Source organism: Meriones unguiculatus, chromosome 5, assembly GCF_030254825.1.
Source record: "Meriones unguiculatus strain TT.TT164.6M chromosome 5, Bangor_MerUng_6.1, whole genome shotgun sequence".
Classification (NCBI taxonomy): Eukaryota; Metazoa; Chordata; class Mammalia; order Rodentia; family Muridae; genus Meriones; species Meriones unguiculatus.
In genome coordinates, this window is record NC_083353.1 from 106,934,544 (window position 1) to 106,949,873 (window position 15,330).

The following is a 15,330-nucleotide window of genomic DNA, read 5'->3' on the forward strand; positions in this document are numbered from 1 at the left end:
TGGAGGAGGAGCTGGAGGGTGGGTGGCGTGGCGGCCTGCTTACCACGTAGGAGAAGTGCTCTCGGGACGCGCCCTCCTTGGAGGCGTTCACAGTTACCACGTCTGAGAAGGCCCCTGGCGCGGCCCCCGTGGCACACACGATCCTGGGGGCAGGCAGGCATGTGGGAAGAAGGTGAGCTACTACCTGTGTCTGCCCATGGCCTCTGCCTCCCACTCGCACTGCGGCCAGAATGCCCAAGCAACAATGTTCTCTGTAGGTGGCCGCCGGAGGGATGGCCAAGGAGGGCATGCCACTCCAGTTTCCCCCAGATCTGTTGGTCAGATGGCCTCTGATCGCCAGGCAGTCTGCCCAGCTAGCCCGGCTGGCCACCTGATGGCCTTATCTCCAAGCCTGGCTCGGAGCCTTTCAACAGGAAGCCAGCTAATTTCCTGCTTGCAGACATCTGGGTGGGTGGGTGGGGGTTGTCCAGCAGTTGCACCCTGACCTTTATACCCCAATAAAGTCCCACTTACTAGAAGCAAGTGGTTCTTAATGTGGCAGGGGCAGAGCCCTGAGGGCTTCCTAGAGGAGGCAGCAGAGAGCTGGCAGGATAGAGGAGCGGCCCAGGCAGGGACAGCGGGAGGCCCAGTCACCGTAATATGCCATCTTGGGCAGGGTGGTGGGCGAGGGGGAAGGAATGGGTTGGCCATGCCTGATACTCACTCCTCTGAAACTGTGTATCTCTCAGCCAGGGGTTCGCAGGCCACACTGCCGATCCACACGCCGTGGGCCACGTCACTGAGCCGGCGGCCTAGGTTCCTGCCGCGGATGGTCAGCAAGGTCCCGCCGTCCAAGGGGCCACTCAGGGGCTCAATCTGCCGGGGAAGGGGGGCCAGGGCGAGGAGCGGCTGAGGCCTGGGTATCCCTCTCACGGCCACAGTGCCCACAGGAGGTGGGGCGCAGAGTGTTCAGAGACCGTGGGTGACTGGTGGCTGGGCCACAAGGGTCCCATGGGAACCTGAAGACGCCATGTGGCTCCTGGTGGCCAAGCTTGACTGCAGAATTCAACATCTAAGCCTGAAGCTGATTGGCCTAGGACTGGGCATTTGGCCCAGGCTAAGCCAATCAGAATCCTTCCCTGAGTTTTTTGGTGTTATTATTATTATTATTATTATCATCATCATTATTATTATTTTAAACTAAATCAGGATGGTGAGTTCCTTGAACCCTCAACTGTCCCCAGGAAGGAGCTTTCCTGTGAAAAATCCATGGATCCAAGCCCCAGCATCCTCTGCCTTCCCCCTCCCAGGGTCTGTACCCCATCAAGGCATCAGCCACAGGGGGCAACCTTTGACTGGAGTGCCATGCCTGCAGGCAGTGCCCGGCATGGCGGGTGCTTACCGATCGGATCTCAGGAGCGGGGCAGGCGCCAGGGAGTGGCTGCAGGGGCCCTCGCAGCCGACAGCCGTCATTCCAAACACAGAGGTGACCCAGGTCCTCACGGCCCAGGCACTGGGAGCAGTCAGGGCTGCCCATAGCGCAATTGTAGACACCAACTGTGGACACAGGACAGCACGGTCAGCCCGAGGTGGGCCAAGTCCCGGGCTCATCAACACCCCTTCTCCTCAAGGGGACCCTGTGTGGAGGAACTACTGACTCCCCCATCCCGCAGACGAGATTTATAGGGATTGGCTCACTGAGTCCCGGTCAGTCTTGCAGTAAAGGCTTGTGCCCTCACAACACAGGGACAACAGGGCTCCTGGAGGGAAGTAGGGTCCTGGAGGGCTATACAGCCACTGGTGTGGGCTGGCCACAGCGGAGCGGCTGGCCCGGGTGTCTCAGTGAGTGCTGGGCACCTATGGGGCGTGACCTTTGTGGCTGCCAGCGAGCCGCTGCGGCTGGGCTCCTCCCACTGGCCACTCGGGACAGGGGGGGACACGCACCTGTCATCGGGTTAGGGCTGTCTAGGAAACGGTCCGGCGGCCCCTTCAGCTTCAGGCTCAGTGGGAACGTCTGGCTCTTCTGGGCTGTGTGCAGCTGCCAAATGAGGAAGCGTGAGGGGTGAGGGTGTCACCAAGATGGATGAGGCGAGGGGATGGTGGTGGTGAGGGCACCAAAAACCAGAGGCAGGCAGGGTGAGGAGGAAAGTGGGACAGCTGGGCCTCTCCCTGTGACCTGCTGGGGTCCCGGCACTCACCACCACTTGGTTGCAGCGTATCAGGGAGTCGTTCACCCACACCGCCTCGAAGCTCTCTTCCAGCCCGAAGCTGCACTCGAGGGAGGCACCCTGCAGACACGGGGCAGAGGAGCGTTGCCAGCACCCATCCCCCATCCCTCCATCCGGATACCAACCTGACAGGTGGGCGAGGGACGCCACCAGGCTTCTGCCCCCAGAATCTCCTTCTTGGCCATCCTGTGAGGGACTACACAGACGCTGAGGACCCTGGCCCAGGACTCTGACAGCCTCCCCACCACCCTCAGTGGCCTAAACCAGTTCCTGGCGCCCCAGCTCCAGCAGACTTTGCTTGATCCATGGACTGAGTCCCTGGTCTCCGCCCTGCAGAGCTAAAGCCTAGCTATCTCGTCAACCTCCATGTGGCGTGTGCCAGGGCTCTGCCTGGGCTGGTTACCTTTTAACCACCAATGAGAATCACTACGGTGTCCAAGTCCTGCAGCAGAGCCTCTGGATCCCCAAGCCCCTCTTGGATCAGGACGCCCCACACTCAATCCCGCCCTCAGTAGCAAGTGTTACCCGCCGGGGGACCTGTCCTACTCCCAAAGTCTGCCCTGCCCTGCCGGCCAACTGTCCTGTTTCCCGGATCAGGGCTGTTTCCACTTGTCTCCTCACCCACTAGTGAAGGTCCTAGTGGACTTTAGGGCCCTTGTATGCGCCTAAGACCAGCAGAAGTTGGCGGAAAGCTTGGGTTCAATCTCACATAGGCCTAGCTTTAAATCCCACCTTTACTTGTTTGCTGTGCGGCCTCATGTGGGTTGCTTTGTCTCTCTAAGCCCGTGACTTTCTTAACTATACTATGTGAAAAGGTAGGCCGGGCAAAGCAAAGATCCTGTGTTTTAGTGGCTTACATATACAGGTGTTTACTGTGTGCTCTCTATGGATGGCACACAGGAGGTACTCCATAAATGTCAGCACACGAAGCCGGGCCTAACTCCTCAGTCCCATCTTGCTCTGTCAGCAGTAATATTTGTTGAGTGACAACACTGGGTGTCATGTGTCAGACCAAGCCCCCAGCAGCCGTGTGCCAGCACTTCCTGTTTACGTCCCTGCTGGTTTTAGTGACACCCGGAGAAGAAAGCAGGTCAATTTCTTCTTCCTGGGGTCCTGGCCGGAAACTACCACAGGAAAGAGGATGCTGACGGGGCCAAATGCTGGTTCTGTTCCCAGTGTGCAGAGTTGGAGTTGGGTCCCCTTCCCAAGGACACGGCAGAGCAGCCTGTAGCAAGGCTTCCCTGTGTCCAGGCCCTTGCCCTGATCCCTGGTGATCTAGAAGCATGGTCAGGGTGAGGCTGGTGGGCAGGGGCAGGGGCAGGGATTCCTGTGGCTGCTATAAGCAGAGAATGCACCAAAAGTACCACACAGCTGGAGAGAATCAGCTGGATTGGAGCTAGAGCCTCCCCACCCTGCTCTTGTGACCCACCAGGCCCTGACAGGGCAGGCCACTGCGGGGAGGGCAGCTCCACTTTGGCACTCAGGGGCTCCCACCCTGTAAGAGGCTCCCTGACACAGCCCAGATGCCTGGCACGTGGCCCCCACGTGTGACAACCGTCACGGGCCTCAACTCCCGCGTGGCAGTGACAGATGGCAAGTCCCAGGAATTAGGCAAGGCTGGCATCCTTCCAAAACTCATCAACACCCCCCGCCACCCTCCTCCCATGGCGGGGGCAGAGATGGCCACATCCCCTCCCCAAGCACCACTTCCTCCCTCAGAGTCCCCTCTGGACCACGGGAATTAGGGGCATGGCCTCTTCTGGCCATCTCTGGAAAAAGACACGGGAGCCTTGAACTGGGCCAGAGCTTGGAGCACCCAGGGTCTTGCTCAGCCTGGGCAGGGCAGGCAGATCCCACATGGACCTCATCTACCCATGGACTGTGGTGCCAGGCAGGGGGCTGAGCCACTATGTCAGGGAGCCTCCAGGGCAGGAGTACTGGGGCCTGGGCCAGGGTTCCCTTGGCAGCTGCTCGCTGCCTGCTGTCCCCCATCAGCCCTGTCTTCCCGCTCCAAGTCTTATACAGCTGGAGCGGGGCTCAAAGAGAAAAGCTGGGCCGCTACTTATGGACGCCGGGACGGTCTGAGGCCCACACCGAACCTGCTCAGCCTCTACTTACATGGAAGAAAGTGGCCCTAGTCAGGGGCACCAAGATGTCCTGGGAGCCTCCTGTGGGCACGGGCAGCAGGGGCGAGGGCAGGATCTGGGGGCAGTCCTGAGGGCTCTGCAGACCAAGAATAGGAGGAGGGGGTCAATGGGATGCTTCAGAGCCCCCACCCCCATCCCTGCCTCCCCAGGAGGCCAGCAGCCTCCAGAACAGCGCCTCCACCCCATCTCTCTAGACGAGAAAACAGAGGCAGAGGCACAATGTTCCACCTAGGTGTGGCCTGCCTCTTTGATGTGCTCCTCAGGCCTAGCGTGCCTGGGGATTGGGGTTGGGGGTAGTGAGCTCTTGGTGGTTGGGGTCTTTGGGACCTTACCTTCAAGACCTAGAACACTGAGCCAGGCCTGGGCTAGAAATTGTCCCTGCAGCTCTCAGAAACCATACCCCACTGTACAGAAGAAACTAGGGCAGGGGAGGGGCAGAAAAGGTGAAGGCTGTGGCTCTGCCCTCTACATCCTTCAGCAGGATACTGGGACCATATCTGTACCTACAGGGGCCAGAAGTCACAGGGCCCAGGGCCAGCCACGTACCCAGGGACCTCCTGGTCATGAGTGGCTGGGCAAGGATTAAACACCTGTGTGTACATGAGATCACCCTCTGGAACAAGGACCCCTTCTCCTGGCTTCCCGGTTTTCCTCTGTTCTTCCCCCACAGCCATTCTTCCTCTCCCCCCAACCCCGCTCTCTTTGTAGACAAGGTCTCACTATGTGGCTCACACAGGCTGGCCTCAAGTACGGGGGGGTCACACGTGTAGGCTGCCACTCCCATCAGCAACTCCGGCTTCCACCCGCCATGTGTTTGCCACGTGGCCCAAGCTGGCCTCAAATTTGTCTTTTCCTGCTTTAGCCTCCCCCGTGCCGAGGTTACAGGTCACGGGACATTTCACAGTACTCTGAGTTCCTAATCCCATTCCCCTTTGGGGGGACCCCAACCAAGCCAGACCCTGAGAGGCTGCCAAGACTACTAGTAAAAAGTGAGGATAAGCTGGGCAGTGGTGGCACACGCCTTTAATCCCAGCACTCGGGGAGCCAGAGGCAGGCAGATCGCTGTGAGTTCGAGGACAGCCTGGTCTACAAAGCGAGTCCAGGACAGCCAGGGCTACACAGAGAAACAGTGTCTCAAAAACAAAAACAAAAAAAAACAAGGGGGAAAAACCAGTAAGAACAATGGTAGCAGGGCACTATGCTTGAGTAACCTCACCATGTGCCAGGACCCTTCGAGCCTGAGAGCCCTATTCTTATTTTAAAGACAGAGAAACTGAGTCATGGACGAGCAAGCGGTTGGCCCCAGGCAGGACTCTGGAGGCCTTACAAGTGAACACACAGGGTCACCTCCGAGTCACCTGCTCCCGTCGGCCTTGTAACCCAGATCCCCAGGGCATGTAGAGTCACTGTGTGTGTGGCTAGGATGAGTCCTGAGCTCCCTCCAAAACCCCACACCCCTACCAACACTGTCCTAGGTCTCCCTGTGGCCTCCCGGCCCCAGCCATCGGCCTCCGAGGCTGGCCTGGCCTTTGAGGCCAGCCCTCCACAGGCCCATGATGAGGAGACTGACCTCGATCCTTAAGCCCACCCTGGCCTAAGTGGACCATCTCGAAAGTAGATCTGGGTCCTGTAACCAGACAGTCTCAACACTACAGCTCCTGTGGAATCACGGAGGACATTGCCCCGCTTCCTGGACTGGGTGGGAGAGGTCCCCAGCTGGCCTAGCTGCTGAAAGCACCTTGGCTTTATTTACTCAACAGGAGTAAACAGCCTGTCTGAGCATGGCATCTCCCAGAGGGTTGAGAGGCCCCCGAAGCCACCACTCAGCTCCTGGATCCGGTGATGCTCGAAGGTGACTGCTCACTAGCATTGGCGGATTAACTCCAAGGACCAGAAGCCAGTCTGGGCTTCTCCTTTATGGGCCCCCTTTCCTGCTTCCACCCAGGCCGTCAGCTGGCTTCTAGGGCTCAGCTGGCTTTTCCCATTTGCTGACCTGACCCGTAGGCTTGGGAAGCCCCATCCACTGTTGGGGTATCCACAGATGGCTGTACATAGGGCAGGAAGGAGTGGGCAGGAGAGAGGGAGAGGTCAGGAGCTACCATCATGCAGGTGTGTGCAGACCTGCTCTAGTCCACAAGGGTCGGCTCAGAGCCTCTCCTCACTTAGCTGGAACTGCCAGGGAGCAAAGGGAAGTAGCCAGGATCCCAAACCTGCCATTGGGGAAATGGAGCTGCAGGCGTGCCCAGAATTCCTACAGTGTCTCCAAGCTCAAGAGCTCAAGTCCAGGCATCCCAACCCAGCAAGCCCCAACGGTGCCAGTGGCCTAGTCCCCCTGGCCTGCTGCTACTCGCTGTGGCTAAGCCCACAGTCCACGATGGCTGTCAATACCCATCAAATCACTCCGCCACTGGCTCCAGCACTGTGCCGTCCTGTGGTCTGGAACACGACAGGCTCTCATGCAGCTACCGCTTCCCATCCTGCCTCCAAAGCTTGACGTCACACTGCCCCAGGAGCACCGCGCTCTGCGAGGCAACAGCAGGCCCCAACACCTGGCACTAGAACACCTGGCACCTAGAGCACCTGGCTGCCTCATCCCACCCCCAAGTCCAGAGGTAGCCCTAACCTCTCTGTGGGAGCTGCTGGGACACGGACACACACACACGGCTGCAAACACAACCTTCAGCGCCTCCCCTCCAGGAGCCAGGGGTCCCGGAGGACACGCAGACCCTCTGCATGCCGTCTGCCTGGGAGGCCTGGCGCCTCCACAGCTAACTGGCACTTAATTAAATGCCAAGTGGAGCACTGGTTTAGAGCCGTGCACAGGCCTTGGTGAAGCTGCTGCCTCTTCTCCTGGCAGATTACAGTTAATAATCTACGACAGCCCCTCCGGGGCCAGCCCACTCCTGCCCTGAGGGAGAGCTGCAGAACCTGGGGAGAGCAGGCTGACTGCCAGCGTCGGAAACACCTCTCGGCTGGTGAGCTCCTATGCAGATGTCAAGACCCCACACAAAAGTCCTCTTAGGAGATGTCTTTCCTGGTCGCCCCCACCCCTGCACAGTAGCCACCAGCTTCTAAAATCATCTATGTGCCACATGTAGAGTTGGGGTCTCCTGGAGTAATTCCACATCTCTACCCTAGTCCTTGGGGTAGGCCTCACTTTACAGAGGGAGAAGGATGCAGACAGGATCAGTAGCTTGCCTGAGATTCCACAGCCACAAGTCAAGCTAAAGCTTCTGGCCTGTGATGGGAAGGACGGAACTACATCTAATTGGCTTTTCCCCAGTGCTCAGCAGACTCAAGTATACAACAAGCACTCAGGGAGTGCGGACGGCCCCTGGTCCTTAAGGGTTGGTAGGTAGAAGGCAGATGCCATGGACACTTCTGGTCTCCAGAAGTCACCAAGTCCCTGCTTGGTATGCAGCTTAGGGCTGTATGCCACTCTCCAAACGCCCCCAACCCCAGAGCCACAGGGATGATGGGCCTAGACTATATCTCGACACCCAGTGCTTCCATTACGATGGTCATGGGTCACTCCAGGGGCCAAAAGAGCCCTGACAGGAGCTCAGGGGCAGGCCTGCGCTCAGGGTGCTGCTATTGACCGGCCAAGCTCTGGGAATTTCATGTGTGATCCTTGAGAGGGGGAGGAGCCTTCCAGGACTCCTGGGGAACTGAGGCAGGGGCCTTAGTTCTGGATTTTAAGGAAAGGCAAGGGGTATCTGGGTTCAAGGCCCAAGCCTTCCTGCCTCCCGGGTAGGTGGCCCTGAACAAGTCACCTCCTCTCAAAGGCACGGGACAGAGGCCTCAGGTGTCTGAGAAACTGAAGACCAGGGATGATGCAGCTGTGGGTGGAAGCAGCTGGCACACTGAGCTGAGCTTCAGCCTGGCTCTGGCTTTCCAGAAAGCCACACGGCAACCTGAGGCGTTGCCTCTAAGAATCGGCCTTCCTGGACTAACCCAGCAAGATTCAAAGGCAGGGGAAGAAACAAACGACCAGCTTGTCCAGCCAGGGGGGACTGGCTAAACATGCTGTGATGCCTGTGTCCTCCCCACCCCCACTTCCGGCTGTTAGCACAATGCCAAAGACAATGCCACGACAAAGAAAAGCTCTCTCCGGGGTAACTTGAGAAACAAGAGAAGTGGGTACTAAAGCCATGGGTACACCGGTGGGCGCGCCCGAGACGAGGCTTACCGTGGGGTTTAGTGAGCCCTCGCACCGAGACCGGTTGGAGACACACGAGTGCTGCTGGGTGCACCAGAAGCAAGGCCACTGGGTTGACAGGCAGCTGGTACAGCTGGAAGACAAGGGAGCCCCTCAGATTCCTGCTGCCCACCCTCAGCTCACCTCTGAAGACTGATGCCAGCACCTTGTAGAAAGGGGAGAGGTAGGCCATCTTGTTAGGCCGTGAGCGTCCCTCTATGAGAAACATGCAAGAAAGAAACAGGGGGAGTCTTCGGTTCCCTCTGCCTCCACCCATCTAGTGTCAGCTCGTAGGACCTGGCTGGTCAAGGCTTGCTATGGGCAAGGGAAAGAAGCGGTGCCCTGTCTGTTGTATGTACCAGTCTGTGGCTTTCCTCCAAGCCTGGGCCTGTCCCTCCTCCCACTGCCCACTCACGCTGTATGGGGGTAAACTTGTCCAATTCGGCTGCAGTCGTAGATGGTGAAATTGGCTGAGACAATGTTGTGTCCTTTGACCCTTACAGACATCTCAACCGTCACGTGGTCTGGAAAGTGAGCAGGGACACAGAAGTCTTCAATCCACCCCAGATGCTGGCGTGTCAGGGTCCCGCCCTTGGGCTGGCATCACAGCCGGGCACTCACCCTGGCCAGCAGGAAAGGATGGAAACTGGGCTCTGGGCAGGAGGTTGCAATAGGCAATCTGGTGATCGTAGGCAGGGCCGGGTACCCGGGCCACCGTTTGAACGCCATTTCCGTAGTCGCAAGCCATCTCCATACCGCTGAGGCTGGGCAGGCTGCCTGAGATCTGCAAGATCATACCCTGGGGGAAGAGATGGCCTCAGGTGAGGCCCAGGCCACGCCCCTCACAGGTCCCATTGAGAAGGAGCATCTGTCTGATCTTGTCCAGAAAAGGGGCTGCCTTGAGGGGATTCAAGGCTCTCTCCACATAAGCAACCCTGGGGCTTTGGTTTTCCCATTTGAGGCTCCTCATAAGGGCTCTGTTACCAGGTGTTCTGACACAGCCTGCGATCCCCGCACTTGGGAAGCTGAGGCAGGAGGACTGTCACAAGCTCAAGGCCGCAGTGGGCTATGGTGTGAGACTGTCTCGAGAACAGAAGGTTTCTGCAGCACATGGCTGCTCTGACCCCACTCCCCGCTCCCAGACACTTGGACCTCACTCCCACCTTGGGGCCTCCGGATTGTAGTTTCCCATCAGGCTATTCCTCAACCTCAGTCCACCCCCTCTCCCAGGCCAACGCTGGTCTGCACCCTCAGGGTGACACAGGAGGGACCTCTCCTCACAGGAGTCAGTGAAGAGGGAGCTGGGAGGGACGCAGGCTGCTGGGCCACCCACCACGCCGCAGGCATGGCTTTCCTGGCCCTAGCCACCACCCATCTGCCCCATTTCAGGAATAGTTGATGGCTGCTGGCAACCCCCCTGGGGGGGGGGCTTACTCTCCCATGCGTGTGTGTCCCCACTCAGCACATTCCGGATCTGCAGTTTAAATGCCAGCAGTGACCCTTTGCACTGCCATGTCACCCAGGGTTCACAGTCCTCGCTGTGACTAGGTCCTCTAAGAGTCCATGGCAGGACCCTGAATGGTGGCCCAGCCGTGGAGGTGGTGCCTGGCGCTGGCTTCGGGCTCCCTGAACTCTGGCTGTCCCTGTCCCTTCTATGTGCCTTCAGGCTTTACGCTGCTGGGGCTCTCCTCACCGTGTAGTCCCGGCGCACATCGATCTCAGACGGCAGGACGGTCATGGTGGGGCAGCGGCCCGGGCCCTCGCTGGCACTGGTCCAGAAATGGGGCTGGCTGGAGTTGGCGCAGTCCTGCTGGAGTGTACACCTACAGGCACCGCGGGGTCAGGTCCGAGGCCGGGGCCGCTGCCCCCTGGCCCTCCCTGCCCCGCCATCACTTCAGGGCCCTCACCGGGTCTCCAGAGTGCACCAGCCACAGTAGGCGTCGGCTGCGCCCACGCAGTCCGAGCAGCTGGAGTGCATCTCACAGGCCGCAACCTTGACGCGGGCCATCTGCGGGCAGAGGGGACCCAGCTGAGCAAACCAGCCACCCCTCTCTCGTGAGGCTAAGGTAGCCTAAGGTCGGAGGCGGGCACGTGGGAGAAACATGGCCTCCCTGAAGCCTGGAGCCCCAGACGCGGGTGAGCAGAGGTGGAGATGGGGAGGGAAGCTGGCTGGCTGCAGTCGGCCTCACCTGGTGAGACGTCATCAGGTATAGATAACCGGGGTCCGTGGGGTCAAACTGCATGACATGGTGCACGGGCTCCCCGTAGGCCACCGTCAGCACCCGCCTGCTCACTACCTGCATGCTCTCGTTCAGGCTGATCTGTGGGAGGGAAGACGGTCAGGCTGCCCCAAGGCCTCCTCTCCCCTCCTGCTCAGATGGCCCGCACCTACTCTCTTAGTTTCACGCTCTCATTCTCACGCTGACCCTGCAGCATCCCCACCAGGAACCCCCTCCCTGCTTGGCCTGACATTCCCCCCTCCCAGGTATAGGCGTAGTTTCCAAAACAATCTCTGGGAGGCTGCTGGTTGTCGTGGCCAACAGCAAGGCTTGAACTCCGTTTCTGACATTAGTTGCTCTCATGTACAATCCATAGGAGTTGTTCTCTCTCCCTGAGCCTCAGTTTCCCTAGTGAGTAAGAGTCAGGATGGCCACCTGTTCTGCGGGGCTGAGTGGTAAAGACAAGCAGAGTCCTGCACGGCCCCTGTGGACTGGCAAAGCTCTGCTGTCTGTTTCCTCCTCGTCCCCAGCAGGCTGGGTGCTCGAGGCCCCAAGTTGCTGATCTGAGGGTAAAGGCTGGTAGTCTGGACACCTCTGGGGCCGCCCACCCACTAACCTCTCCTCTGGGTTGGAGATTCCCTGCAGGAAAAAAAAAACTAGCCTTGACATTCGATGCCTTGAGGATCCACGCTGCCACACCCCCGCCCCTTTCTCACTTTGCTCCCACTCTTCTACTCACATCCCAGCCAGGCCTGCCTAGCCTTTGCCACACGTGTTCCTGGGAGCACTCCATCCTTTTCATTCTGGGGTGTACCAGGTCAACACTGTGCCCTCCCCAGATCCCCCCAGGCTCGGGCTTGACCTCTAAGATGTTGCCAGGAGGCCTCTTGGGATACTGGCTCACCCCATGCCCTACCCCGTACCCCAAGATACCAAACAGACACCAATTCATCTCCATTCCCTAAATGTTTGCTGAGTCCTGGGGGCCCAGCTGGGGATTAAGATAGAGGCTCCAAACAGGATCTACTGGCAGGAGAGGCACCTGTGCGGACTGGGGCCAACAGGGGGCTGCCTGATGCAGCGCCATCACCGAGGCCCTGGGTTCCGTCCCAAGCATGGCACAGATAAACCAATTGAAAATGGAAAGCAACGACCCCATCTCTAGCTATGCAATCACTTCGGGGGTAGTCACCTCTCTTGAAAGACCTCCATGAAGTCTCCTTAGCTTGGTGTGAGAGCCAAGCTGAAGGTCACGGTGCCTGTGACATACCCTTTGAGGCTCGGGGGAAACAGCAGGTGCCTAATGATTGCAGCTTTGTGGGCAGAAGATGGAGAGGGCTCTGACCACAGTCCTGCTCTGCCTCATTGCTCCTCAACAGCCAGACAGCCTCGAGTCCAGAGGAGACAGGCTATGTCCTCAGGTCACACGGCATGAAGCAGCAGTCAAAGGCAGAAGCTGCTCATCTGACCACAAAGCTGAGCCCTGGTGCCCACTCCCTTCACCCAACTGAAGCTGAGCAATATGTCCTGGGGTCCTGGGTCCTCACTGCCCACCACTGGTGCTTCTGTGCCAGGCCTGAGGGGCTTGAGCCTCACCTCCATCCCACCCAGGCGGCTGCCAAAGGGAATTAGATTATGGGCTCTGAGTCAATTAGACTGGGCCTGGCTCAGAGGCTGACTCTCCCTACAGAGAGGTGGAGAGGCAGCGGGCAGGGATGGTCCCATGCTCCGTCTGCCCTGAGGTAAGAAAAGTGACTTCTTGCCCTCTGTTAGGTCTGAAAACTGTAGGGTGGTGGACGGCATGATTAATTCAGAAACCGTGGACGCCTGAGGTGGTGTGACTTCCTGAGGGCTGTGACCTCCTTCATTGAAGTCTAGACAGTGGGGAAACTGAGGCCCAGAGAGAGCACATGCATTGCAGAGGTCAAGAAGCCACTGGGCGAGCCAGGCCCGGTGGCTGCTCAGGGAGGCAGAGGCAAGGCAGGCCTCTGTGAGTTCCTAGGCCAGCCAAGGCTACACAGAAAAAAGGGCAATAAACCCCAGGCCAGAAGAAGATGCTGACAGCAGATTCAGACAGCTCTCAGGCCAGACCCTCCCCTCCGAGACAGGTCATGTGGAGCCATGGAGGGAAGAAAACAGCGTGACACTGGCCCTTCTGGGGCTCACTCCTGGGGAACACCCATAGCACAGGCTTACCTTGAGGAGCCTCCCTGTGGCAGTGCCCAGGAAGACCGCGGTGTAGTTGTTGGCACTGGCCACGGCCACAGCTGTGAGGCCCGGAGCTCGGAACACAGGCGATGCCCTCAGTGGCTGCAGGATGGACAGCGGGTGCTGCAGGTGAGCAGCTCCGCAATCCAGCTGCTCCGGCTGCAGCTGTGGAGACAAGGCAGAAGAGACCTCAGCTCTGGAACCTTCTCTGGCTCCCTGCTTGCCCGAATAGCTGGATCTCAGCGCACAGACCCTGCTTGAGGCAAGGTGGCAAGGTTCAAGTGGAGGCCCAGCTTAATAGATCCCCAGGCGCTACCCAGGCCTAGCCTTGACCTTGGGTGACACCGCTGCTCCTAGAGATGGATGGTGTTCAAAGGTGTGTGGGGATTGGACTGGGTGTGAGGGAGGGAGGAAGGCAAGACAGGCTGGCCAAGACACTGGTCAGTTTGGCTTTGAAGAGACTAGAGGTACAGTACCGGGGTACATACTTGTAGTCCCAGACACTAGAGAAGCTGAGGCAGGAGGGTCACCTCACACTGGGAATTTTAGACCAGGCTGAACGATACAGCGAAATCCTAATTCTGAATTAAAAGACGCCGGAGGTTGTAGCTGGGTGACAGCCACATACGGGCCACATCATTCCTCCTGGCTGGCCCCAGCACACGGGCCAGAAGAGCCTGTGCAGCACAAGGCCATCCTTGCCTCAATAGGCTTACCTATTGATAACCAACAGGCATCCCTCCCACCTTCATTCTCCCACAGTTCTGGCATCTGTTCCCATCGCCCTAGTTTCTTGGGACAATTTCGGGGAGTGGGGACAAGCCCCATACCCGGGTCCAGGGTGAGGCTGAGCTGTCCTGGGCTAACCCACGGGCAAATGGTGTCCTGGAGGGTGGCTACGGGTGACCTGGGCATGTCACTTTGCTTTTCTGAGCCTCGGTTTACTCTGCTCTAAAATGGGCATGTGCACATACTCCCCCTTGGGGGTGGGGTTGAGACAGTTATCAGTGGTGGACTGAGCTCGCAGAGGGCAAGGTCTTCAGCTGGTGCTGGGACAGAGGCAGCAGATACCAGCAGGTCCCAGCTATGACTGCTGCTGATCCTATAACAGGACAGGATGTGAGGGCTGCAGAACGGCTCATGGTAGGGTACTTGCCACACAGGCGTGAGAACCCGAATTTGATTCCAGAACCTGAGTGAAAAAAAGCCAGGTAACAGAATTGCACATAGGCAACCCGAAAGCTGCAGGGGCAGATGGGTGGGTTCCCTGCGAACTACTGACCAGCCAGCATGGCTCCTCCGTGAGTTCCAAGCTAGTGAGAGAGAGATTGGGCAGGTAGAAACGTAGGGGGGATCTGGGAGGAGTTGGGGGGGGAAGAATATGATCAAAATGTATTGTATGAAGATAATTTAAATAAAAAAAAATCTAAAAATAAAAACTAAAAAAGTGAATTTTAAAAAAGACGAACGGGGGCTGGCGAGTTGGCTCGGCAGGCACAAGCTCCTGCCACACAGGCCTAACGACTGGAGTGTGCGTGTCTGTGGACCCCACGGAAATAGCCAGGGACGGCGGTGCACATCTGTAATCCCGTCCTCGGCAAAGCTCACGCCACGCACAAAGTGGAAGGCAAGGACAGACTCCTGAAAGTTGCCCTCTGACCTCAGACACACGCACCCACATGGGTAGAGTCTGAGGTGGAGTTCCATGGCAGAACGTTCACCCAACACACACAGGCCGCCTACGCTCAAGCTTGTGGCCTCACCCACCTCAACAGGGCTTCTCTGGCCCCAGCCCCGAGCGCCCTCAGGTCTCCATTCCCGCTGTCTAACCTGTATGTCTGTAACCAAACAAGCTGGTCCCACCTCAGGGCCATCATCTCTGTTCTCATCACTGTCTACCGCACTGCTGTGCAGCCACGTCCCCACGGGAGCAGGTCCCCAGTCCTCTGGGGAATGTCGGAAGACACAAGGGCCAAGTCCTATACACAGTCCCGGACGTATCTCCCTGTAAGAGTTTTTAAGAGCCGCAATAATGGAACAACAGAACACTGCAATGAGTGTGCTAAGTGTGGGCTCCAGCTTGCCATCTTACTGTACCACAGACCTTGGCAGCTTTGAGTCAAGAATTTTCACCCTTTCCCTCAAAGCAGGCATTTTGTGGCCTTTTTGTGATGGGCCAAACTGCCACCACCGTGTATTTGCACTTTAAGAAAGATAAGGGTCATGTAAACAAAGCTCTGGCATTTGGGGATGGGAGCTCAGTAACCATGACTACCGAGCAGCTGCCGGGTGGGTAGCTTAGGCAGGGTGGAAACGCTGCTGGACAGAGCCCAGATTCAGACGCAGGCCAG

General features: G+C 58.2%; 1 protein-coding gene across 1 annotated transcript in view; it reads right to left on the minus strand.

Annotated features, from left to right (window-relative positions):
• The window catches only part of Plxnd1 (plexin D1), a 39,374-nt gene that overhangs the window by 12,596 nt on the left and 11,448 nt on the right, over positions 1-15,330 (minus strand). The window contains exons 2-14 of the mRNA XM_021641008.2: positions 12,968-13,144; positions 10,742-10,873; positions 10,460-10,560; positions 10,246-10,375; positions 9,174-9,351; positions 8,968-9,076; positions 8,544-8,646; positions 4,326-4,430; positions 2,178-2,267; positions 1,924-2,017; positions 1,382-1,536; positions 704-855; positions 44-143 (exon numbers count right to left, since the gene is read on the minus strand). Of these exons, the coding sequence (XP_021496683.1) occupies positions 44-143; positions 704-855; positions 1,382-1,536; positions 1,924-2,017; positions 2,178-2,267; positions 4,326-4,430; positions 8,544-8,646; positions 8,968-9,076; positions 9,174-9,351; positions 10,246-10,375; positions 10,460-10,560; positions 10,742-10,873; positions 12,968-13,144 (1,626 nt within the window). The remainder of the gene's footprint in view (positions 1-43; positions 144-703; positions 856-1,381; positions 1,537-1,923; positions 2,018-2,177; positions 2,268-4,325; positions 4,431-8,543; positions 8,647-8,967; positions 9,077-9,173; positions 9,352-10,245; positions 10,376-10,459; positions 10,561-10,741; positions 10,874-12,967; positions 13,145-15,330) is intronic.